The sequence below is a fragment of the Excalfactoria chinensis genome, chromosome 12 (assembly GCF_039878825.1).
Source record: "Excalfactoria chinensis isolate bCotChi1 chromosome 12, bCotChi1.hap2, whole genome shotgun sequence".
NCBI lineage: Eukaryota > Metazoa > Chordata > Aves > Galliformes > Phasianidae > Excalfactoria > Excalfactoria chinensis.
In genome coordinates, this window is record NC_092836.1 from 16,717,098 (window position 1) to 16,741,834 (window position 24,737).

A 24,737-nucleotide genomic window follows, 5' to 3' on the forward strand; every position below is an offset into this window, starting at 1 on the left:
TTGCCTGGAACTGTTTCCTGCCAGTAGCTGCAAGCTGAATTTTTAACATTATCTTATCTCCTCTAAATTAATGTATTTTATTTTCCCTTTTCTGACAGCTGATTAATGACAAAAACAGCCCTTTCTTTATTCTCCCTGTAAATGCTTTTTGGGGGTAATTATCACCTAACTATAACTTTCAGCCTCATCACTTCCATCACCCTGAATGTTCTGAGGGTGGCTGCTGAGTTCTGCCACTTTCAATTCTCAATGCATTTCTGCCATCTGAAAGAGCAGATGCTGAGATTTTCCTCACCTTTACTCCCGTGGATCTTTTTTATGCACTAAGTTGGCCTGTGGTATGAAGACACTGGTAAGACAAAGCCTCTGTGGCTAGAATTTCTCCGCAGTGTGATGATTTGTTACCTTTACCAATCCCCAACATTCCATGAAAGATATGGCAATGGGCAAAAGCAAGCAATAAGCAGACATTACACAGAAAAGCAGAAACTTACACCCAACTATCTTCATCTCTGCGTCAGAAAGAAAGGGGAGACAATAAAAGGAAAGGAAAGAGAAAGAAGCCAGGAAATGAAGACAAGGAGAGAGAAGAAAAAGAGAAAGAAACATCACTCACAAGTAGCAGATGATGCATGCACTTTTCATCAGAGGACCAAAGTAAAAGACAGAATACTTATCAGCACATGGGGAAGGGAAGGGATGTCCTTTGGGGAACTGACAAACGCCATGCCTATGCAATAGATTTCTGATCAGCAAGTTCTGTATACAAAGAAAGTTGCAATCCAAAAGGCAAGCAGCACACGCCTCATTGCTTTTATCTCTGGGGAAAGGTAAAACTGTCAGGATCAGATGGACGTTCATCAACCCAACAGAGAATATTCTTTATTCTTTTCTAAGAAGAATAAAAACCAAGAGCCAAAACGGAACAAAAACCCACCACCTCTTTGTGAGGCTGCGCTGACAGATTCCCTTCCGGTTTGGCCAAAGAGAGCATTAGTCTTCACGATGCTCTTCTCAGGTCACAACAAACAGGAAGCAAAGAACAATTTACACTTAAAACTGAAGGCATGGTTATTTTAAAGTATATTACCATGTATATTTATTTTTTTCTTCATAACCATGCGAGATATAAACATATCGACTAGTTTAACTTTATTTCTTAATGATGCCCACTCACACTGCACTCATCTGAGTGAGGGAAAAATGAGCTTGATACAGGAACTAGTGTTACTGCTAAAAAAATGGGGTAGGAGAATTGTGTGGAGAGACACAGCTACAGAATGTTAATGGTTAAGACACCCACATCAGAAAGGAACTCCTATTAAAAAAGAAAACGAAGATGTTGAAACCTGAGACCAAGAAGGTTCATTTGAAATGTCAGCTCTGTTTGCTTCAAAGAAAACCCATTTCTTGACTCAGCAGAATGACCGCTGCAGATTTTGACAATATTTGGTGACGGGGCCTTTATTAATTAATTCATCAAAATAATTTTTAATCACGCTGCCTTAAAATCAGCACCCAATTGCAAAATACATCATGAACTTTCTGTGCTCTTCCCAGAGCAGAATTCCTGTCTTTAATCTGAAAGAAACAGTTCTGAAGCAAAGGAAGGAAAAGGAAGCTTGACAAAGACAATTAAAGAAACAGACATGGTTGAGAACTGCTAAAAGGTTTCATTTGGTTCTTTTGTAAATGGTATCTTTTCTAATTGCAGACCATACTGGTACACCCATTCAGTCTGATTCTGGCTGCAATGACATGGGCACAAAGCACAGCGAACTGACGGGCATTCCATATTCCTGTAGCTTTGCTGACCCATCTGAAGGATAACTTCCTCTACCCAAATGCTCTATCGTAGCCATCATGTTTCATCAATTGTTCTTTAAAAATAAATGAGAAATCTACAAATATCTGCTGTCACAATTCACACTTATCAGAATGAATAATACTGACGGCATCAGCACAGCTACGTTGCATTTTAATCTCCTAGTTTTTCAATTGAGGAATATTCAGGACTGGTTAAAACTGGTTTTAATTTAGTTAGATGTCCAAGCTGTCAAAGCTGAATATCATCGAGATCATAACAACATGTCTATAATTTGGTCAGCCTCCTTCACACTGAAGCAGCATTCTCTCTAGTGTTCTTAATTACAAAGAGAAATTAGGTGTGGACATTTCAATGAGGTTCACTAGACAGAGGAGCTGTGAAGTTTAGGGTAGGAAGAGCTTTTGCCCAAACACTGCTAACTCGCTTATTCACCCCCTGGACAAAAGCATTGCTCTCAACAGCAGAAGCACAGGGAAGACAGACTCACTACAGCAGGCTGCAGAAATGGGCTAGTAGGAACACTGAGGCCACGAAGCCATTCTTTAAGTTTGCTAAAATCAAATGACCTGAAGGACTGAAGGGGCAGTTCTGCAAATGCCGAAGTGCAATTCTTGCAGGAGAATCAGGTGAGTAAGTTTTTGTTAAATTGTTTCTGATGCTGACTTTTCTAGCTGACATCTGGACAGCATCTCCATCACAGCAGACCATCATGCAGGCACAGCGTCTGCATATCTGCACACAACATTTAATCTTCTCTCTATTTGACTGCTTTATAGTCACTAGGAACTAAAATTGATAATTGGCTTTATAACCCACAGCACTGAACTGACACTGATTTCAGGCTATTTCAATACGGCCGACTGTGAACTACATTTGTCCCAGTTTTACAAACAGTAACAGCAGCATTTCAGCAGGAAGAGGGAAGACGTTATTACAGCTGCTTTCAAGAGCATCAGTAAATAAAAATGTACTGTTCAAAACCCTTGTTGGATTCTGGAAATTCTTCCCACATATTCCCAATTTTTATTGCTCTTCCTCATGAGCCTCCATAATAAAGCTACAACATTTGCTTTTGATACTGATGTGACGCTGCAGCCTTTCCAGTGATAAAATCTGATCGTTTTCCCATTATGCCTTCATTAAATTTCACATGTCTGCAAAGTCATCCTTGGTCTTGTTATATCGCAAAGCAATAAGGTAGTATTTCAAATGCTACACACGCAACATAATTAGAAAGCTCATTTCTTATTACACCATAAAAATTAAGGCTGTTTAATGCCAGGTTTTGTATCCATGATTGTGTGACTGGCCAGGTTCCAGTTTCCTCAATAAATGAACTCTTGGCTATGCTGTGCCTACCTCAACTCATGCCAAAAAGACAACTGTCTCAAGCTGCTGCTCCAGAAGCAAGGAGCAAATGGAGCACGGCAATGCTTCAGCCAAGCCAGCTGTTGCAGGTACTCTGTAAGATCAGCTGGAAAAATCAGACCAGCCCCATGTACAGTACAGCAGGGCAAGATCTCAGTAACTCCAAAAATCAAGGCAGCAAAGTAGAAGAAGTTTTTCAGTCAGGCTTTAGATTATACTTCTACTGTTCTTCTATTAAGAAGAAACTTCATGCATTTAAAGATACACATCTCCATACTCAGTCTAGATGAGGGATTTGTAAACAAGGAAAAAGAAATAAAGCAAACTTTCAATATCACCCCTGATACATTTTAACATTGAGTGTGCACTGATTGATTAAACTGTTTCAGCATTTCACCCACAATCTGCAACTGGCACATAGTGACAAACAATATAACTCTTGTATTTTTAACCTTTTTCCACTGAAGTATCTTTTGACGGTTGTTTAAGGAGAACATGAAAGAAATCATGGCCAATGTTTTAAGATTAGAGCTGTTGTATTTACCTGGCATTATGACATCGGGGAAACCCAGCTTCCTGGTAACAGAAACCCCTCTGTTAAAGATCATGGGGTTTTCCCTTCGAACCTGCTCCATGTCACCACGAAGAAGCTGAAGAGAGATTATAAGTCCTGAAAAAAGCAGAAAATATTCATTTTTTAGACCTGAGAATCAGATGTCCGAATCTGATGGCCAGTGAAGTCTGCTCACAGCAACCTCAGCCAGTGTCAGAAAGACATAATGGAGTTCTGCCAGTGCTGATAGCTACTAATGTCATATCCAAGCATGGACTAGCAGTTTTCATAAGCACAGGTATATTATAAAAACAACAGACCATAAGCTAATTCTATAGCAGGTTACTAGCTCTTTCCACTGGTGAGACCTTCTGGGATAAACAAAAACAACAGATAAAAAGGTGCAGTAAATTAAGCATGCTTAAATCACTCCGGAATTATTTTCAACTGTATCTGAAAAGGAAAGATATCAAGTACGTATTATAATTCCAGGTTAAACTGGCAAAGGCAAGGCAGCTTACATCTGCAAACAGAGCACAAACTTTAGTTAAACAACACTGAAATCATCACAGTAGGTACAGAAATTCAGCCATGTGTAATCTCACATGTCACTGAACTGCTGCACTCAAATAATAACCAGCAGTTTCCTAAAGGAAATCTCCAGCTCTTCTCACCAGAGAAGCACACAAGTAAACACTTACCATAGTTGGAGCTGGGTGCTGTGTATTTGGTGCTGGACTTGCGAATGATGTTTTCATGGATCTGACACCACTCATTTTCATTGTTACACCTACAACAAAAGAAAACCGATTCAGGCTAAAAGCTTGATACGAAAGTCAACTTTGTTGCAGAAATAAGGTTGTGGGGTTTTGATGCAGGAGCAAAAGCCTTGTTTTTAAAAGTGAAAGGAAAAAAACCATTTTCCCCAACAGTTAACTCCTTTTTATGGACACTTTTGAGTCTGCAGTGACTCTTCTGTCATTAAAGCAATTGCTCCACTCTCTTTATCATGATGCAATGAAGATTTCAGTATCTTCAGCTGAATTCTCTGCACATAGAATTGTTCTGTGTATCATAAACAACAACAACGCCAGATCCACGAAATAAAAAGTACAATTTGGAAGATAGAGATTTTATTGTTCAGTATCTCAGCTATCGACTCCAAGTCTTCTGCTTACATACATACTTCACAGTGTGCCTTAAACATGGCGTAGCCCTACCTCCCAAACTGCAGCAAGAGGGTTTGCATGCTTCTGTACGTATTCCACCCTCTGCAGGAGTTTTTTGCCATAGTCCACTCATCTATATGCAATTTTAATAAGTATTATTAGAAAATGCTATTATTTCCCATTTTCATTTACTTTACATCTTGGAATTCTTGACATGTTTCTGGGATAGAAATTACAACATAACTGTCATTTTTCCACTCAGTATTATTTCACTATTAAAAATTCATTGTTAACATCAGCTCCAATGACACACTGAAATCTGGTGTGCAAATCATCATCTTTTCAAACAATATCCATGCAGTGTAGCTGGCTGCACGGTCCTGGATCAGACAATCAAATTCAGAACAGCTGGATGTACACCTACCAAGTCCACCACCTAAAAGCAGCATCTATAAACAAAATCCTTGCAAACATTTCCAGGTAACTCTGTCTTTCCTGCTAGGTTATGCAAATAAAGGCTCTTCTTCCTGACCAGAATGGAAGAGAAAGGAACAGAAGAACCCCGCTAACCTCAGCAGAGAACACAGATCCCTGACCCCACTCCTCCTGCAGCTGTTAGGAAGGAAATATTCAGCACTCAGCCCTGGGGAAGAAACTGCTCCCATAAGTCAGCAGGAAAGGCTCTCTGGATTGCTTTATGGACTGAAAAGGGCTCCTCAGTGGGTTTCTGCCTTTGGGGATATGAGTCCTGTTAAGAGATGCTGGGAAAGAGCTTTTGGGGATTCTTAAGATATGAACTGCATGGAAATAGAGGGCCAAGGGTGTAAAAGGGCTCAGCCGCACATAATTGTGCTGCTGTCAGGATGTTGAAGATACATTCCCAACGATGTTTACAAAACAAATTAGTGGTTTGTCTATGTGTTCCTACCATTATTAGCAGTCTGATCAACAACACTATGCTCAGTTTTGGGCTCCGTAACACAAAAACAAAACGTCTTTCTCCTGTGAGAGTCCAGTAGATGCACAGGGGCTGAGGAAACTGGGACTTTCTGGCTTGGAGAAGACAAGGCAAGGGAAGAACATGATGAGCAGCTTTATGTTCAGGAAACATTTGGATGTTGTACTGAGTTTAGTGGGGAAATAATGGGGATATGTAGACAGGGACGGTCCTGGAGGTCTTTTCCAACCTTGGTGATTTCTATGATTCTTTTTCATACCTACAAGCCCTGATTAAGACAACAGCCAGGTTCTTCAGTGGGGCTTGGTGAGATGATGTAAAGCAACAGGCTTAAACTCCAGTAAGAAACCACAGCTCCTTTCAATTGGAACGATCACTCTTATTTAGCTGAACATTAAAGCTGAATAGATTTGTTTGCACTAATAATGAGTAAAGCTGTATAACCAATCTGCTAAAGATGCTAAGCTTCCAGGAAAAAAAGTGCCATCTGCACCTACAGCTTGTTATCACATAATGAAGAGGTGCACTAAGAACGCTGTAATGTACCTCACACGTGTGTAAGCACAGATGAAATAGCAATTGTACAGGTATAACAATCTAACCGAAAACCCAAAATGGAGCCTTTGTCACAAGCATTCCTATTGGTTAAAAGGGAAAAAGGAAAGAAGAGAAAAAGTGCGTTGATAGCATCTAACTGCCTCTTAAATTCAACTGTTATTCAGAATATTTAGAGCACAAATGAAAGGCGGCAATATTTAACTCAGCAGTAACTCTGAATCTTATTCTTCGTGAAGTGCAATCAAATTAAACAACTGAATTACATTTTGTTCCTATTGACTTTTACCTAAAGGAAACCCCAAACAACAGAAACAAACAACAAAAAGCCCTCCAACAAACTGTTTATAAGCTGTTGACTCCTACAAAGAGTCTTGAGAAGGAAGTATGACTTTCTAAAATGTCTCCCATGTGTCACAATGTTTTAAAACATTAATTTCCTCTACAATGTTGGTAAAATTAAGGTATGATACAAAGCTGCTACCATGAAGAGAACACAGGATCTTTGGCTGCTGCTTCATGGAACTGAAGAATATATCCTGGTAAAAGGAATTAGAGCCATCTAGTAAAAGGGGTAGCTAGCAATTTTCTGCTGTCAGTTTTATCACCCTGTCAAGAATAGTGAGAATACCCTGCAGCCCGTTAGGGTACACTCACCAATACTCCCAACAGATGTTGATTATACAAGCAAAAGAAACAGACAACTTGGAATAAATTAAGCATGATGTACAAACAGTAATAAAGGAGAGACGGAGAAAAGTTACGTCCTCTCTACCTGCTGCCCAAAACGCTGCTAAGGCGGCATTTCTGGCTTGTCAGGTGAGGTTCAGATGGGGCTATGCCAGATGAAATCTTAGCTCTCTACTCATCTCAGCATCCCTCCCTCACTGCTGGGTTTGGGCAGTGGACATCTCAGCTGACCACGGGCACATACGAATCCTTCCCACAGTAACACAGGGCATGGTGCATGTGCCTGCCTGCTTCCTGTGCTGCACTCCCCTCACCCTTTAGGATCAGGGATGTTAGGATACATGTCCCCATCTATTCCTATTCCTCCATTTATAGACCTATTTGTAAACTTGTCTCCCACTCAGCTCACTCATCAGGACAAAAAAAAATCCTCTCCACATTTCGTGCTGCATTTTCCTTGCCAAGACGTTTGAAATCATTTATTCCACTGCAAATAATTTTCCTTAAAAAGGGAACCAGCAGGACAAATTCTGTACCATCCTTCACCCTCATGGCTGAGGTTACAGAAAATATCTAACTTTTGGTAACTTTGCAGTTGCTGTATCAGCCTCTGGAGTTGAATTTCAAATAGATTTCAGTCTCCAATGACTTATGCCTGTAAATTAAGCTGGAACAAAGTTGTCCCAAAATCAATGGAGTGTAAAGTTAGCTTAAAGCTAGTTTTGTACCCAGGACCAAAGTAAGCTGTACTCCACGTTCCCTGAACACAAAGAATATGCCCCCAGGTCTGAAATGCTGGCCTGAGAATACTGACCAGTAATGCATTTTTTATTGTGTTTTGTTAACATTGTACTTGTCTAAATACCAAATGCATTACCAAAGCTATCTCTAGTTTCAATAAGAATTTTGAGCCATCCATCATCTCCGCGGGCTGGCTGGTCTTGCAGTAAATGTTTGCCATGCTACACAGACCCTGATGTCAAACAGAAGGGGACAGAAATGCAATGTACGTCTGTCCAGCTGGGCAAACAGCAACAACTGAATTTCAACAGGGAAAAGACAATGCAGCACAGTAAGACGAAAGAAACTTGAGATCTAGTGCTGGTGAAAAGGGGGAAATGCAAAAAGGACCGAGGAAAAACAGGACAAAAAGACCCCAAATCCCTGTGAAGATAAATTGAAAGAGAAATACACGAGTGTTTTAGGGAAGAGGAAGCATCAACACAAAGAATAAGGTGCAGGGGTCAAAGCCGCAGAACTGAAGATAAATATTCACATGAAAGTATGAAATCAGAATATCTGAAAAATATACAGATTGAGATTTCAGCTTTCATCTCACTTTTAAATGTACGTTATTAAAAAGAATTACAGAAGTAAACCTTCATGCTTTTACATAATGAGCTTACAGCCAGAGCTGTGGTACTCTATCCTCTTAGTAAGATTATAACATGACTGCAGGATTAACCAACAGCAGATTGTAAGCAAAAAGACTTTTTCAGACATAAATCTTTAACAATAATAAGGCAGACTGGTGAAGTAAATTGATTTTTTCTTCCTGTGCGCGTTCTGTCCCGTGGGCTGAGCAATAGTCTCAGTCCAAAAGCCACGTATTTCTTTCAGCCAATGTCAGGTTTTCAACTTTTTTCCCAGCTGCTCCCTATGAAAGACTTTTCTGTCTGTACGTTGTACCCAGATAATGCACAAAAATAATGCTTCTTACTTCTCCTTCAAAGATACATACAGACCTCCCTCCTTATTTCATCGCATGATGCTTTTGGATTGGCTTGAGGCACATTAAGGATAATAAAAATGAGTGCAGCAGGTAAGAAAAGTAGCTCAGCATTGCTGTAAGTATTCGCCCACAATTTCCAGATCATAAAAGACAGAAATTTGTTATTTCAATTCTTATCTACAAAGCAAGAAAAGTTAGCTTAGCCAAATCAATGTGCAAAGATGGAAGCAGAGAAACCTGTGAAAACATTCTGTCAGGAAGACTAACAGCTATTAAAGCTGCAAAAGGGATAAGCTGGCACTTTTTAGCTACATCAAAATACTCCCCCTTCTGAAGATTTCTGCTGGAGGTTTGCAGAGAACGTGCCAAAGAGCAGCAGCATAAAAGAACGATGTACAACACTCCAGTGCGTGATAATGGCAATAAAGGATTAGAAGCATCTGATTACAGAGCTGTATTTTGTTGCGTGCTCTACATCCTCTCTGAGGAGGCAGCAATGGCTGCCTATGGATGTTAAAAACAAGGAGTTTGAGGAAGGAGAAGAGAAACAGCTGCTATAAACCTAGTTCAGCATTTTGGCAGATACGGTTGGTATTTTGGGTGGTCTGCAGGGGATCCACACTAACAGGACACTCCAGGGCGAGCAAAATCAAAAGGAACAGTTCTCTCCTCTCTGATTTCTTTTTTCATGGCAGTATTAAGAAATCAATAATTTACCACTGACCAATGGACAAGCCCAGTATTTAACAGACTTTTACTCTCCCATCTTTCAGCAAACAAACTAAAGATGCACTAAAAGGGCATCAAAACAGAAATCAGATTCAGAGTGCTTCATGACTGTAAACATTCAAAATGTCGCAGTTGCAATGCATTAACGTGTCCAACAGTAACAAGTCACATAGCCAGAAACCACCAGCTTGAGATAAGCTGAACTGAATGGTGACAAAATGCCAAACTATCCAGATTCTATTGACAAAGAGATGAAAGAAGTCCATTTTCTTCTCTGCAACTTGACATTTTTGCTACTGTTTTCATAACTGCTGGCAAAACAAGAACGGAAGAGCAGACTCTGAAAGACCTGCTTTGGACATACTGATTTCTAACGTAGGAAGAATCCTTCCCTGAACAGTAAAAGCCATTTTTTTTCATTTATAGCTTCCTGTGAATGGCAGATTCTCTGCTGCTGAATGCAATTCTCACAGAATAACCGAGTTCTATTACCTCTCGAATTATCTTATTACTCAGACGGTGGCCACAGACAAAATAATGTCATCTGTATCTCAGCCCATCTGCAAAGCAGATCTTGCCAGTATTTCTTTTCACTGACAAGGTATTTAAATACTCTCTGCAGTCTCCAGACAGTTTGTCTGTGCTCTCTTTATTAGGACTCTGAGACCACACTGCCCAGTAGGCATTGGTAGTTCAAAGTTCAAAATCACAAATAAACAGAAGATAGATTCTTGTTCAGAAAACACCAACTTGTTCTGAGTTTTTTGGTCACAAATTGTTGACTTCAATTGTTTTCTGATTCTTTTCTTGGTCACTGTGACTGAAAAAAACCTGGAGATGCTGCTTCCCTCCATCAGGGGTGACAGAAAATATCTCTGTGTGTTTGAGCTTAACAGATTTTTAATAAGGCCCATTAACAAAAGCACTGCTTTGTATGTCATGTAGATTAGAGCAGCGCTCAATAATTTCTGAAGCATTTACATACCCAAAGCATCTGTAACAATATTCATTGCTTTCTATGAGCTTCTGAAACTATAACTGCCAAAAGAACCAGTTTGACTTGTCAACATAAATCAGTAAATGCAGCTTAGGGCACCTTAATATTTAGCATCCTTTAAACATCAATATACCAGGTCTACTTTTCCTGAATTCTTTTACTTCTAAGTTTACTTTTACTCACGTGTAAACTTTGAGAACAAAATCCTTTTCTTCTTTTATCTCAGAGATTGACTGAAGTACATCCATGATGCTCAACACCGCGCAGCCATAGGGGCGGCGATAGTGTAAATGTGGGGGCCCTTTTTTTGAGTCATTTAGCAACATGCGACCTGAAACCAACAGAAATTCAGGATGTTAGATCCTCAAATGCAGCAATTCCATCAGTTGTGCTCTGTTACCCCTCTCAGAACGTACTCCTACAGTAAATGTCAAGTACATTGCAACCCTTCCTATATTTGTAGCTTCTTTTTCTCCTCATACCACTCAGAGGCCCACTTGAACCTAGCTGACTCACTGTGTTCCTTCAGGAATGTAAGCTTATTAGATAACAAAACACTCAAGGACAAAGTGAATGGTGCAACGTCTGGCTACTGCTGATGTGCAGCCTCACAACATGTATCTGCATCCAGCCCAGCTGACTACAAATCATTTCTCAAGCGAGACAAGAATACATCTTGCGTGCACCTCTCTGCAACCACACAGAGATTCACTGTGGTCCTTCCACTTCAGTCCACAATTTACAAGTATTTCCACTTCATACAAGTGTTCTAAGGGAATGTATTTTATATACTGTCATCTATCACATTTGTCTTGGAGCACAGAAGTAGCGTTCTGAGATAAGCTGTGCAGTCATTAACTTCCTTTTGCCAGTTTTCTAACAAAGCCAAAAATACAGAGGCCAGAAAAAAATCACAGTGATTATCTAAATCAACTTGTTACACTACACATAATAACCCGTCCAGCACATCTTGCATCAGTGTTAAGAATCTGAACTGGACTTCAGCACAGCTTTGAACAGTTTTACAAGCTTCCTGCGATAAACAGCTCAGGTGAAGTGGAGTAATTACAGCTTTCAAATGTTTCATAACACACTGAAGTCAGACAATGAAAAACAGACCCTTCTAACGTGTTTGTGACTTGAAGGCTTCTGTTGTCACCCACAGGAAAGTGGGTTTCCTTAAGCCATTTAGACATTCTGTACCCCAGTAAAGATACCTGTGGCTGCTCAAGGTGGTGAACTGGCTGCAAAGAAGGTTGAATACCACTTCAATGTAAACACTACCAAACCATTTCTCAGCTGAAAGCTGTTTAGAAGGATGCAGCTGAAGAGAATGCCATATTCCTACCTATGTGCTGTTAACATTTTAGGTCTAAATGTCTGTAATAGGTTACATGATGTAGGTAAATATTTACTTTCTTATTTCTCAATGACAGTGTTATAATGAAAATCATTATAACATCAGCTCAGTAAGAACAATACTTGAAATACTATTACAAATATTGTTACTTTATATATATATATGAATACATCATACTGTACCTATTCGAATTACATGGGCAACTATGTACAAATCCCTCTTCATATCCTTGCTGCTGAGATCCTAGAAGATTGGAAAAAGCAGAGATGATAAAATACAGAACGCAAGGGCCACTCTGAAACTGAGTGTTATGAACAGTGGTGTGGCAATGGAATAACTTAGAAAGGAACTCAGGTTTTAAGGTGACACAGTTGTTTAGTGAAATACAAGACACGTTAAGATGTTCCCAATGTTATTTTAAGGTGAGCGACTATACAGACATATGAAAACTGATAATTCTATTCAACTTTTCATAATGAGCTTCAAGAAAATCCCGTGAGTGGGAAAAGAAGAGCCTATGGAAGAGCAAAAGGAGAGCTGAGGCTGACAAGAAAGAAGAAAAAAAGAGCATTATCAATCTTGACAAATCCTTACAGGCAGAGAAAATAAATGAAGACAGGCACAGAGTACTTGGCGATAATTCATTACTGCAGCACTTTGCATTCGCATGTTAGAAACTGCCCTCCACGCTTTGTATTTGTTGGATGACTTTACGGACAGTAAACACAACACTCTTCCCTGTGCTTTCTTCCTTTCTTTTTTTTGGCACTAAGGAAGCCAACAAACATCTCTTCCTAAAAGCATTACTGCCGCTCAACATGTTTTCCTTGTATGTCTAAACCCCAGGAGGAGATTTCAAACAGATCCTGTGAGCTGGGAGAATCTTCACTTATGTTTTACATTCTGATGCAAAGAGGCTCCTCGTGCTCTACAGCAACAGCTGCCACCTCTCTGCTCTACTACGTGCTGCCATCTCATTGTTCCGCACTGGATCATCCAGATCCTCCCCAAACGAAACGGCATCACTCCAGATGCTTCTGAGGAAAGAGCAACCGTCAGCAGGAACCTCAGACTAATAAATGCACTCTACAATGGTGGCAAAGGGAGCAGAGCACGTGGAAGGAAAGATCCAAAGAGAAACCTCTGGGCTTCTGACAGGACTTCGAGAAAAACTTTCTTTTTTTTTCTTAAAAGCAAATGAAATATAAAAACACCTCAGCTGTATTAAGATCACTATAAAAGGAAACCCCACAAGTTTTTAAACTGTGGACACCGTTCTTAGTCTGATTCAATTCAGCGAATTCAAAATCACGCTTTGCAGGGCCCCAGCCTATGGACTTCAATTCACACACCACATTTCTTTCCTCTGTGACACAAGAAACTGAATCTCAGCAACTGAGATTATGATGGCAATGCACATCAACACCCAACGTTAGGTTTTAGTGACATTCCTATATACAGCACAATAAAATCCGAGCATGGGGACCAGGCATAAAAAGACCTTATTTTAAAGAGAAATTTCAGCTTCCCTTCCAATAGCACTGTACAGCTGGATTACAGCAGGCATGTCATAAATTCACGGCAGCGTCCTCTGACTCCATTTAAAAGCAGCACTCTCTGGGCAGCACAAGCACTGAGTTGCAAATCCACTGCTTGGTGTGCCCCCAGCTCCCAGCCCGTGTCTCTCAGCAGCCAAAGAATCAAGCTAATAAATCTTCCAGTGTTTTCTCTTCAAGGCCATTTTGCTGCTGTGAGAAGAGAACCTACTTTCGAGGCTTTCTTCGCCACCTACCATACCAACATAGCACATGGCAGGCTTTATCTTGTGTGTCTTGGAGAAACTGAAGCTCTGTGATAAGAAGGGATTTGACACAGCTTTAATCTCAGCAGTGCCCAGCAATATACTTCCAAATAAATAAAGAACATAAAAAAGGGAGGTGATGGTTAATACTAGATAGTAGTAGATTTTTCAGTGAAAATATCTGTGATTCACCGCAGAGATTTTTGTTTCAGTGTAAGATTACTGGTTCTAATTAACAGAACTAAGATTTTCTAAGGGTAGCTGTCAAAATAGCAGAAAGCAGTGGGGCGTGCACATATTGCTGGGTTCACACATTGGTTGTTTCTCAGTTGCACAAACAACGACACTGTATCACAGTCAGAGACAAAAACTGTGGGCACAGATGGCCCAGCGTTCCATTTCTGTACAGCAGAGGCTCTTCACAAAGGGAGAAATCCTTTCTGTGACACAAAGCCCCCCATCCAAAGCTTTCTGCATCAGGTATGGAGAAGAGTTACTTTCTAGCAATGGTTCTTTGCAATGTTAGTTACCATAAAGACCTGTCTGTGTGTTCAAACAACAACCACCAAACTAAAAAAAGCCAAAACAACAACAAATCCAACACAGCTGTATCAGGGATATCTGACTGCAATTAATTAAATAGAGACTTAAACAGCTCCACCAAACTGAGCTGCCACAGAGAGCAAGGTATTTAACCAAAGGAGAAATCTCATGCTGCATGGTTACACCTTAATTCTGATCCAGAAAAGCTTCTGAAGTGTGATAAGCCTGAAGTTTAGTCAAGCGAGCTTGTTCCTTGGGAGAAAACTGAAGCAGCTTCTCACCCTTGGTGCAATATGACAACGGATCCAAGACCTAAGGTGAAATCTTATCCAAGGGGATGGCTGAACAGATGCAAAAAAGGTAGCAGGAAAAGACAGAAATAGCTTGAATTGCCTAAGGTACAGGGGATTCTTCCCTCTGGAAAGGGTGAGAGTGTTGGAAAGATATTGGGAGCCAAGGAATCTAATTAGGAATCAATGAATTGATTTAAATACAAGATTAATATAACACTGGGAATAAACCTGCACTGAAATCATAGCACTACCTTAGTTTGGAAGCATTCAGAAGACCTCAAGCTTTCTTCCTTATAAGTAATGCACACTGACTGCAGGATTACCTTGGGTGTCAAATGGTAAAAGAAGCACAGAAAGCAACGCTGCAGGGAATCTCGGTGAGGTTTACAGAACACAGCACTAATGTTCTACACTGGAACATTTTTCCTCTGATGAGCCAATAGGCAGCCACAGTGACAGATGATCTGTCTTCTCTTTTCCCAAACTGTATTCCTTCTAAAACCACTAATCAGACCAATCCATCAAGTAGGGAAGGTAGTGAGAATCGTCGAGCACAGAAGAGGCTGGGAAATGCTCAGGGCAGCAGGTTGCTGGGACACTGAGGCTCCTGGGTTATCCAGAGAGACATTTCTTGGAGGAGGACTGTAGGCTGAGACAGCCAAGAGGCCTCGGGAAAGGCTGCAGCCAGACCTGGGAGAGATGCATGACACAAGAACATGATGGACAGGTGGACGTTCTGAACTCCTCTGATTAACGTTCAGGCATTTGGAAATTTCCTCTACAAGAGAAGACTGGCCTTTCAGGTGCAATGAAGGAAAACTCGGCTTTTGAGCAGAAAGGCGTTTGGGGATGTTTCTTCAAAGTCTCTGACTCAACAGCCCAGTGAGTCATGGATGTGCTCAGCAGGTCCCAGCCAACACAGAGCCAGCACTGGGAGCACTGAGCGCACCCTGCCTGATCCTGCACTTCACAGCACAAATCAGTGTTCTCGTTGAAAATACGTCAACAACAGCAAACCCAAAATGCTGCTGTGCTGGTCACCCAGCACCTGTTTTGATCACAGTCAGAACTGGGATTTCCTCTGAAATAAAACTCTGTTGTAGGATAGAAATCCTCAGAGATGATTCTTGACTGCATTTATTTAGTGTCATTGCTAGCTCCTAGAATACACAAAGCTAAGAAAGCTACCCCATATCTCTGATGCACTGTCCATAATCTTACTATGGCTCGTATGCAGGGGAAGTGATGCATGCAGAACTTCCTTACTGTTCTGAACTGCAGCTATGCAGACAGAATCTGTACAGAGCAGACCAGAAAGCTGCACCTGGAATTCTGCATAACCAGAACTGTCCAGTGAAGACCAGTGAAGCACGAATACTGAGCTCTGTGTGTTTTGAAACTACTATCTTGTTAACTGTCTATCTTGGTACTATTTTCCTACTACCACAAAGCAAAGAAGGCAGTCAGGTGACAGGTAAGCCTGAAAAACAGAAAGGAAGTGAACCTTAGCTGGCTATTTCACTCCCAACTGAGGTATCACCTGGGGGAATCCTATTTTGCTGGCACAGATGGTTAGAGAGGGCTTGGTACAGCTCACTGTATCTGCTTTGTGTCAGCTCAGAGCAGCTATGTCTATAATGCTTACTGAAGAAACTATAGAGGTCACAGCAGTTCCTTCAGTAAAATCAGCTCGCAGTGCCTCACCTTGGCTGCTGCTCCTGCAGCAAGCCCTGGACTTCCCATTCCATCACGCACACACTGTGCTGTCAACCTGGAAAGCTCCTGCTGCACCATGCCCGCAGGGCTGCTACACAGACTCTCAAATGGGCCAAGGCAGAAATTTGTTTGGAGAGCTGTGTGTGTGTGTGTGTGTTGTAAAAGCACCTTGCAAACTATAAGAACAAACAGTTACAAGGATGCATTTCAGAATATTTGCTTAGCTGTAAAAACAATTTAGAAGCATTTCTCTTTCTTTCTGTTCACATTTAGTTGTAATGGGAACAAAACTTAGAAACAGCATCCACTTCTGCTTCATATTTGGGAAAGGAAGAACTGTTTTCTCCCTCTCAGCACGTCTATAACCACAGCACTGTAAGGGGAGAAGAAAGGGAACAGATACGTACTGTGAAAAGTGCACACATTCGATCTATCTTCTCTGGATTCCTGGGGCCTCCATTCTTGTTTAACCTCACCATAAATCTCTCACTAGAAGGCAAACAGCATTTAAATAAAAATGAGATTCAGATACACACTTCAGCATAAAAATACAGCCAGATACACTTTAATAAAGGATGCACTAGTTATTTTTTTAACTCCTAAACCATATGAAACAACAGTTGTTAATAAAGGTAAAATTACATGGAATACCACAGAAAACTTACCAGTCAGTACTCTGATGTGAAAACACGAGAGTGATGCATATTAATGACACAATAACATTAAAGTAATGTGAATATATATGAAGTATGGGATTTGTATGTGTTACAAGTACTTCAGGCAAGGGTAGGGCACACCTGCTCAAGCATATACTGCTTTTGGGAAAGAAAAGCTCATTAAAATCCACTCAGAAGTAGAAGTAATATCAACTGTAATATCAACTGAGCAACCTCCACCCACATGGCATTTTTAGAAGAAATACATTCAATCAAACACATTGTGATGCAACTGATTGAAACTGCTTATCCAATTACACTGCTTCTACCAGCAAAAAAGCAGAAAAGGAGACTGCAAAATGCAGTCCTTGCTACTGATGGTAGGCCATGGGCAAAGGCACTGTTCTGTTGTTCTTCAGCAAACTGAAGTTACATGTGCAAATAAATGAGATGAGCAGTAATTCACTGATGTACAACAAAGAAACAGCTCCATTTTTTCTCTTTTCTTTCACAGAAATAAAGCACTGCACACCATAAAGACCTCTAATTACTTTTTCACTGTAACTCTGATCCTTTTGACCTTAGGCTGTACACTCAAGCAGCCTTTATTTGACTGAACACATTTTCCAGTATAGCTGGCATGAAAAAGCACGGAGCACATATGACTTCCTTTGGTAGCTTGCTCCAAGGTTATTCTTCCCCACTGCCAAAACACATGGGTTATCACCGACATGGAAACATCTGGTTTTATGTTCAGCTACTGGTTTGTGTTACCCTTTATTCTGTTTAGATCCCTCTATAAAAGGCATCTTCTTACAAGGCGCTGATATCAGTCGTTGGTTACACTGTGTGATCAAACCTCTCTCTGGAAGCACACAAGCAACTCAGCACTGTTAAGAAACTCATTTGAAAGTGCTGGAATAACTTCACGGAACTTATCCAGAGTGTTATTTTTCAGCATAGATTCACAAACATTTCTACCAATGTGTAACAGTCCTGCACAGGCAGCACCCATGTCATAAGCCTACATGTGTGTCTTATGCACTTGAATTCCATACTAACCGCAGCTCTGCAATTCAAGCATCACATCTTAGCCTTTTTTAACCACAGCATTACGCTGTGAGTTCATTTGGAGTAACGTGAATCAATGCTGACATATTTTCAAAGTTACTACTTTTGTAGGAATGGTGCCTCATGCTTTAGGTACGGCTCACACATCTTGCTTGTCATCTTTGCTTGTTTATGTGCTTCTCTTGCTAAGCAATCCAGAACATGCTCTGCCTGCTTGGCTCTCTCTGTTCCTGTTACTCCACTCTCTACGTATCCCACAGCTTCTTCCAGCAAGACTTTCAATTCTTTTGCTGTAAATGCTTATAAACTGTGAGGTTGCTAACATAGCCTGAAGAAACCCACAAGACACAGATATTCAATTATTCCTTACCAACAACGACCTTCGGAGACATCATTTAGTAAGCTAATGTTTAAACAAATGCTTTAGTGACACACTATAATCTAATATTTTAATAAGGATGTTATGATGCATTAAGTGCAGTACACTACTACCTCTTCAGTACATTACAGTAACAGCTACATTATGGTAACAATATTATGCCTTCATATTTACCCCCAGCTACCGAACACAGAACCACAAAGAATGAAGTCAGAATTTTTAGTGAGACCTTTTTTTCCAAGAAAAACCCATTAATTACAGTAACACACACTGCTACGGGTGTTGGTTTTGCAGCACCTGCAGCTGCTGGCATCCAGCTCTGCCTGCTGTGATAGACTTCAAGAAAGCAGAGGGCAGAAAAGTGATGCCCACTGGTAGATGGGGGGAATGTAACAAGGGGGCTCACTTAACGCCATCCATTTCTGAACAGGAACTGTGTTTTATGTCATTAAAACATGAAGCCACTTTAAGAGACATTAAACCACAGCCCTTCTCTGCAACAAGTGTCAGGATTTCCAACCGTCTGAAAAACAATGCTCAAGGAGGGTTTAATTTCAACTAACTCACTTCACTTTCATCCTTACTCTAAGTTTAACTGTACTGCCTTTCACCTAGAAAGTTCGGGAGATTGCACACATTTCTGCTGTAATCACAGTTAGCATAACGTATACCCTTCATAAGGACAAGCACAATTCCTTACAATACAACAATCATGACTTTCAAAGCTACAACGGTTACTTGGATAAAATAAACATCTCTCCTCTTTAAAACTGATCTTGAAACAACTGACTGCAGTTTACGTATTGAATCCAAATCTGCCACATTCTGCTACTTTACTGAGCAATTACTATGCCTTATGCATGTTAACCATGTCCCACTTTTAAGGACAAGAGCACAAAATGCATCAGTGTTAAGCAAACAAGATCTCTGGCAAATCGCTCTGTCACTGCTGCTGCTAGGAATGTAATCCAGCCCTCAGCCTGGGGCACAGCAGAATGCAAAGCCCATGCAAGCAATAGGAAGAAGACAAGCAGCAATCAGCCTACCAGTGAATGGAGACTGCAAGCAACAGGAATCACATCTGCAGGGAAATGGTGCTCACCGGTGAAGATGTTCGTCCAAAAGGTTTGACTGCAAACCCCTGGAAGTTATCAGCCCCTACACAAGTCTTGGGGAGGCCAAAACTGGAATATGGTCACTTCACTGCGGTGGTCACTGCAGCACTGCTTTCTCATTTGGAAATGAGATGATGGAAGCTTGGAAGGGAAACCAAAGCACTTGCAGAGCACCGAGCTCTTCTGGGAGATGAAGAATCAATAAGGGAAAGGGAAAATGGAAATTTGAAGAAGCAGCCATGACTAAGAGTACCACAGCAGAAAATGTTGAGTCCCAAATGAAGTTAATATGAGTTTAAGACAAAACCAGACAAATTTTAACAACAACCTCCATACCAAAGGTCCACCTCAGCCCTCCATTCAGTGCTGTCTAGTGGACAGATAGGGAAAGTAAAGAACAAGGTAAACATACAAGCAAGTTTGAGAATCAGAGCAGCATCTCTAACAGCTCTGGATAAAACAAGCCCTTGAAAGCATTCAGGTTGTTACACTTATAAGATCTGAGTAATCATTTGAAGGGTTACTATGCAGACAGTGAGTGTTAATATGTACCTACACACCAAAACTGCACGTGCACGCACTCTACACCAGCATTTCAGAATTAAAACTCATTAAACTGATGTTCTTTGAGAAATAATGACGTAACTGCTCTTTTAGTTTCACTGATGTCAATAAAGAAAACGCTCCTATTTTAAATCCCCAGTCAGTTCCTATTTTTGAACCTTCAACAAAGGTTTTCTTTGAAAAAAATATTTCAGTACTAAGAACCATTTCATCTTCCTGCCTGCAGTGGAATACAATGCTGTATGCCTCAGAATGCTGTGCATGCTGTCCCTATGATAATGGCAGAGCAAGGGACTGACAGGTCTGGGAGCTGGGACGGTCTTGCTTTTCACACGGTCCCTGTCTATTTATACCTGATTCATTACCTGAAGTTGCATTGCTTGGCCTGCTTTCAAAACATTGAACGGTATATTCTGGAGGCTCGTTTGACAATCTATTGCAAAGTTTTTCTCTACCAACAATTGGAAATGTTTCACATTTCCCTTTTTCTTCTTACAGCCACAGGGAACAGTTGGGTTGCAGTCCCCACATGCCAGTGCTTTTCAACAAATGAAGCTGACTGCCGTTCTTTCCACCCATCTATTCATCTCCCATCCCCTCATTCCAGCACCACCTGGTAACAACCTTTAAATTCCTTCTTTTAATTTCCAGTCCTCCTGAGTTCACGTCACTAAATAACTAAGGGCACTTTGAGGCAAACAGCACCTGAGCACTGAGGAACATGAGGTGGTACCATACTGGGAGGAGATCTCACTGCAAGACAAGACAAACAGAAAGCCAGCGGTGCTAACAAGCAGTCTTAAAAACCTAAGCTAGCCCAAGAGTCATTTCTCCTAACCTGCATTTCTGTTTTTCAGCTCCAGGATTTCTCTCATCCCTGATACTCCTGTTTAGGAACAGCTTTCAGGAACCAGCCAAAACATCCCACTAAGGTCTCCCTACTGCTAATAATGACGTGACTATATCCTGGCAAACCTTTTACAGCATGACACTGTTGACCCATTTTTCCAGCTAGTCAGATGTCCCCCTTCTACAGCTGCAAATCTATTTCTACATAGAAAGAAACCAGGAATAATAACTCTGTTTCCAACTGATCTGAAGATCCACAGCCTTCAGCTTTAATTCCTTCTTAGGCAAAGGAACGGCACACACATTCAGGGTCAAGAAACCTAGCAGGATTCAATCAATGTATTTGTTATTTTAAGACCTACCTCCTTTGAAGGAGTTCCATCTCCAGGCTGTCTCTTCCTCAAGGTTATTCTCCACACAAAAGGTATGCATGGAATCCAGACTGCATTAAAGTTTGGTGAGACCAAAACACCAAATCTGAGCAAAGTGGATATTGAAATAACTGCCCGCCTTTGTAGGCATGAAGCATTATTTTTCTTATAAACAGAACTGCACTAATTGCTTAATGAGAAATAAGTGGTGGAAATCAGGTATGGGGAGGTTGTGAGCATATGATGCCGTCTGACTGCTGCCAAATAAACCTTTCTTCAGCTATTCTGAAAAGATGCCAAACCAGTTCTTCCCTGCATAAGATCAGAAATAAGAGATGCACCAAAACACAGGAAAGCATTAACACTTTTCCTTACTGAGTTCAGACCTAAGATGAGCTGCAACAGTTGCAGCATCTTAAACAAAAGCTTATTTGTTCCTCTTGTTCCTACATGCGACAAGCAACCTCCAATTACTTTCACTGCAAGATCTCCTCCTGTGCTAACTCGCATCATGGTGAAACCACCTCTTGTGTAGCAATAAGTTTTACAATCATTGGCACGATCAGCAATTGCTAAAGCTATTCAAATACAAGAAACATTGCTCTGATAAGCAAAGTCAATTAGCTTCTTGTTCTTTAACTTGAAAGGAAGAAAAATGAAAGAAGTACAGTGTCTCACTTCTTGGCTTCCTTTGACTGTATGAAAAGCAGGACCATACTGAACTGACATCTGTTTCTGCAAAAGGGAAGGAAGCAATCAGTGGTTTGGGACATTACATGTTCGGCATGAAGGAAGGGGCAAGCAGGGACAAAATTTACTGCAGGGTGAGCAAGAGTAGCATTATGCCCATAGGGACCTTCTGGTGTTTAACGCTTTTGACTGTAGGTTTTTGTTGTTTTTTTTGTTTATTTGGTTGGTTTTTTTTTTGGCCTTGTGCACAACATGCAAAGACAACAACAAAAGGCCTGGCAAAGAGCTCCAAATGGATTAGTGAGCTCCCTTGTAGCAGCTCACTGACAGGTTTAATGAGTGTGTGGTTGCAAGGCAAAAATCCCGACCATGTATCCCTGTATGAACACGGGTAGAGAATTAACAGATGCAGAGTAGCCAGGCAATAACAGCCACCTTGTTTCCTCATGCATATTCCTACAATTTAAGAAGTGGTTAATAGCACAATACTTCATTTCTCACAAAAATCATAGAATCATAAAACCACAGCATGGCCTGGGTTGCAAAGGCCCACGGTGCTCAACCAGTTCCAACCCCCTGCCACATGCAGGGTCACCAACCAGCAGCCCAGGCTGCCCAGAGCCACATCCAGCCTGGCCTTGAATGCCTGCAGGGATGGGGCATCCACAGCCTCCTTGGGCAACCTGCTCCAGTGATCTCTTCTACTCTCATCTTCTAGTGAAATTCAATTTGCCTGACAATAAAGAGTTGGGAAATAAATACCATCAGTATTTTGAGACGCTATATAAAAACAATCATTTCTGTTCCAGATAAAAACTTGAGAATCAATTCTGCGCACTACAAGACCAAGTTAATGGCTAGATACCAATACAAATTATTTTAATAAAATGCTAATAGTAGCTCAGCTCACAGCATGGGGTTGCAGTTCAGGTACAAAGAACTCAGGATGTGCGAGTTGCTTACTATGGTCACAGAAAGCTTGCCAACACTTGCCTTCAAAATGCTGCTGTCATGCTGTGCACACCAGACTTTAGGCAGTTTAATTCACCAGTGCAATGAAAAGCTGAATTCTTCCTGTCATTGTGTGCACAAGCTCTCCAAGGACAACATGTTGACCAAGTGAATGGAACTCTATTAGGAACTGCTGGCATATTAAAAAGAAAGGAAGGGTGAGGAATAAAAAAATGGAACATTATCTAAACTGTACGGTTTCCACATGTCAATATGTGCAGGAACTAACTTGGGAAATGCTTCTCTGCATTGGAGATTGGAGCAGAAATGATCCAACACCTCAATGCAGCAGCATTGGCTGGTTTTCTTCAACAGTCATTTGACTGAGCTCTCCAGGTACCTGTATGGTGGCAGAGAAAACCACGGCTGCATTGCCCTGGCTTCCCCTTGGTGCTGCAATCTAATTAACAATAGCTTTGTGGGGCTTCTCCAACCTCTCTGTAAAACCTCCCATTCCATTCTCTACATCCCCCAAAACCTTTTTCACATTTGTCAATGCAAAAACATAACCACACTGTAATCCAAGGGGGTCGCTGTGGGAAAACCGATGCTTTTGAGAACACAGTGTAGAAACCTTCCAAAAAGGTTTCACATCAGGACTTCTGAAGCTGCACTTCAACCAGACTGTGTCATCCCTACGAAGAAAGAATGTGCACATGTTGACATCTCAGTCACTGCCTGCTGGCATAAAGGCAGCATTTACTGTTTGCCTCAAAATGATTTAAGCAACAAGAGCACTCCTCACAAAGTACAAGTGTTCGTGACACCTACGAGGCACATGAAGAAAAGGAAAAGTAGTGTTTTCATTGAGAAAAGTGTAATTTTGCTTTCTCATGAGAGTTTGTAAGTACTTTAAAAAAGGGCTTTGAGGGAAGATCACAAGAACTGCTAACATGAAGCATCCTGTTTGTGGAAATATGTCATGTTATACATATACATGCCCCTACCATAAGCAGTTCATTTGCTTTTCATTTAGGGATGCTCACCGCAAACAGCTTTTCACGTTTCTTCTCTACTTGTGCGTTAAACTTTCGGAATAGCCAATTTCTGTTCATCTCTTGGGAAAAAAAATAGATTAAAAATTTATGTCCTTACAGCTGCTGTGAGACTGACCTGGTAAGGAAATCTCCCAGTGTGCCACAGGGGGAGTCTCTGGGTCTTAGTTTAAGTGTGAGTGCAAGTGAAAGCATATGTACAGAAAGGCACCTGCATCTCTGTATGAATTCAGTTGCCATGAATAACGTAAGCCAGAAATGAGCACTAAAGCTGTGGCACAGCAGCATGTGAGCGATCCAGTGTCGATAGGGGTCAGCCTTGAACCCCAAGACAGAAGGATCACCTCTGCTGAACTCTGCAAATTGTCTGCACAATGATTCATGGACTATTTAAAAATCTTCCTTTTCAGGCAAGTACTGATGGGTTTCTTCCTTTTGCTTTCTTTCTTTTTCCTCTTTTGTCATCATCCGTCTTCTCCCGATGACCTGCCATAACCCTGCTTACAAAAACAAGGGAAGGGAACGACACGGCCTTGCTGTGCGGAGTGTGTTTTGTAAAGACATCTTAGAGAAAAGAACACCAAATTTGTGAGGGAAATGAATCAGACTCCGAGAAAACAGCTCCAAGCAACACAGTTCACTTCCCAGCAAATTCAGGCTTAATGCTCATGAATTATTAAGTTACCTCCCTGGCTAGAAGCCATGGGGGGGGATTACAGAGCTTACAGTAAGACTGTTACTGCA

The 24,737-nt window shown here is 41.0% G+C and overlaps 1 protein-coding gene across 9 annotated transcripts in view; it reads right to left on the bottom strand.

Annotated features, from left to right (window-relative positions):
- The window catches only part of DOCK3 (dedicator of cytokinesis 3), a 140,264-nt gene that overhangs the window by 62,793 nt on the left and 52,734 nt on the right, over window positions 1-24,737 (bottom strand). For all 9 annotated transcript variants that reach the window (XM_072347575.1, XM_072347574.1, XM_072347580.1 and 6 more), the window contains exons 10-14: window positions 16,700-16,781; window positions 12,122-12,182; window positions 10,763-10,910; window positions 4,451-4,539; window positions 3,741-3,866 (exon numbers count right to left, since the gene is read on the bottom strand). In XM_072347575.1, coding sequence (XP_072203676.1) covers window positions 3,741-3,866; window positions 4,451-4,539; window positions 10,763-10,910; window positions 12,122-12,182; window positions 16,700-16,781 — 506 coding nt within the window. The remainder of the gene's footprint in view (window positions 1-3,740; window positions 3,867-4,450; window positions 4,540-10,762; window positions 10,911-12,121; window positions 12,183-16,699; window positions 16,782-24,737) is intronic.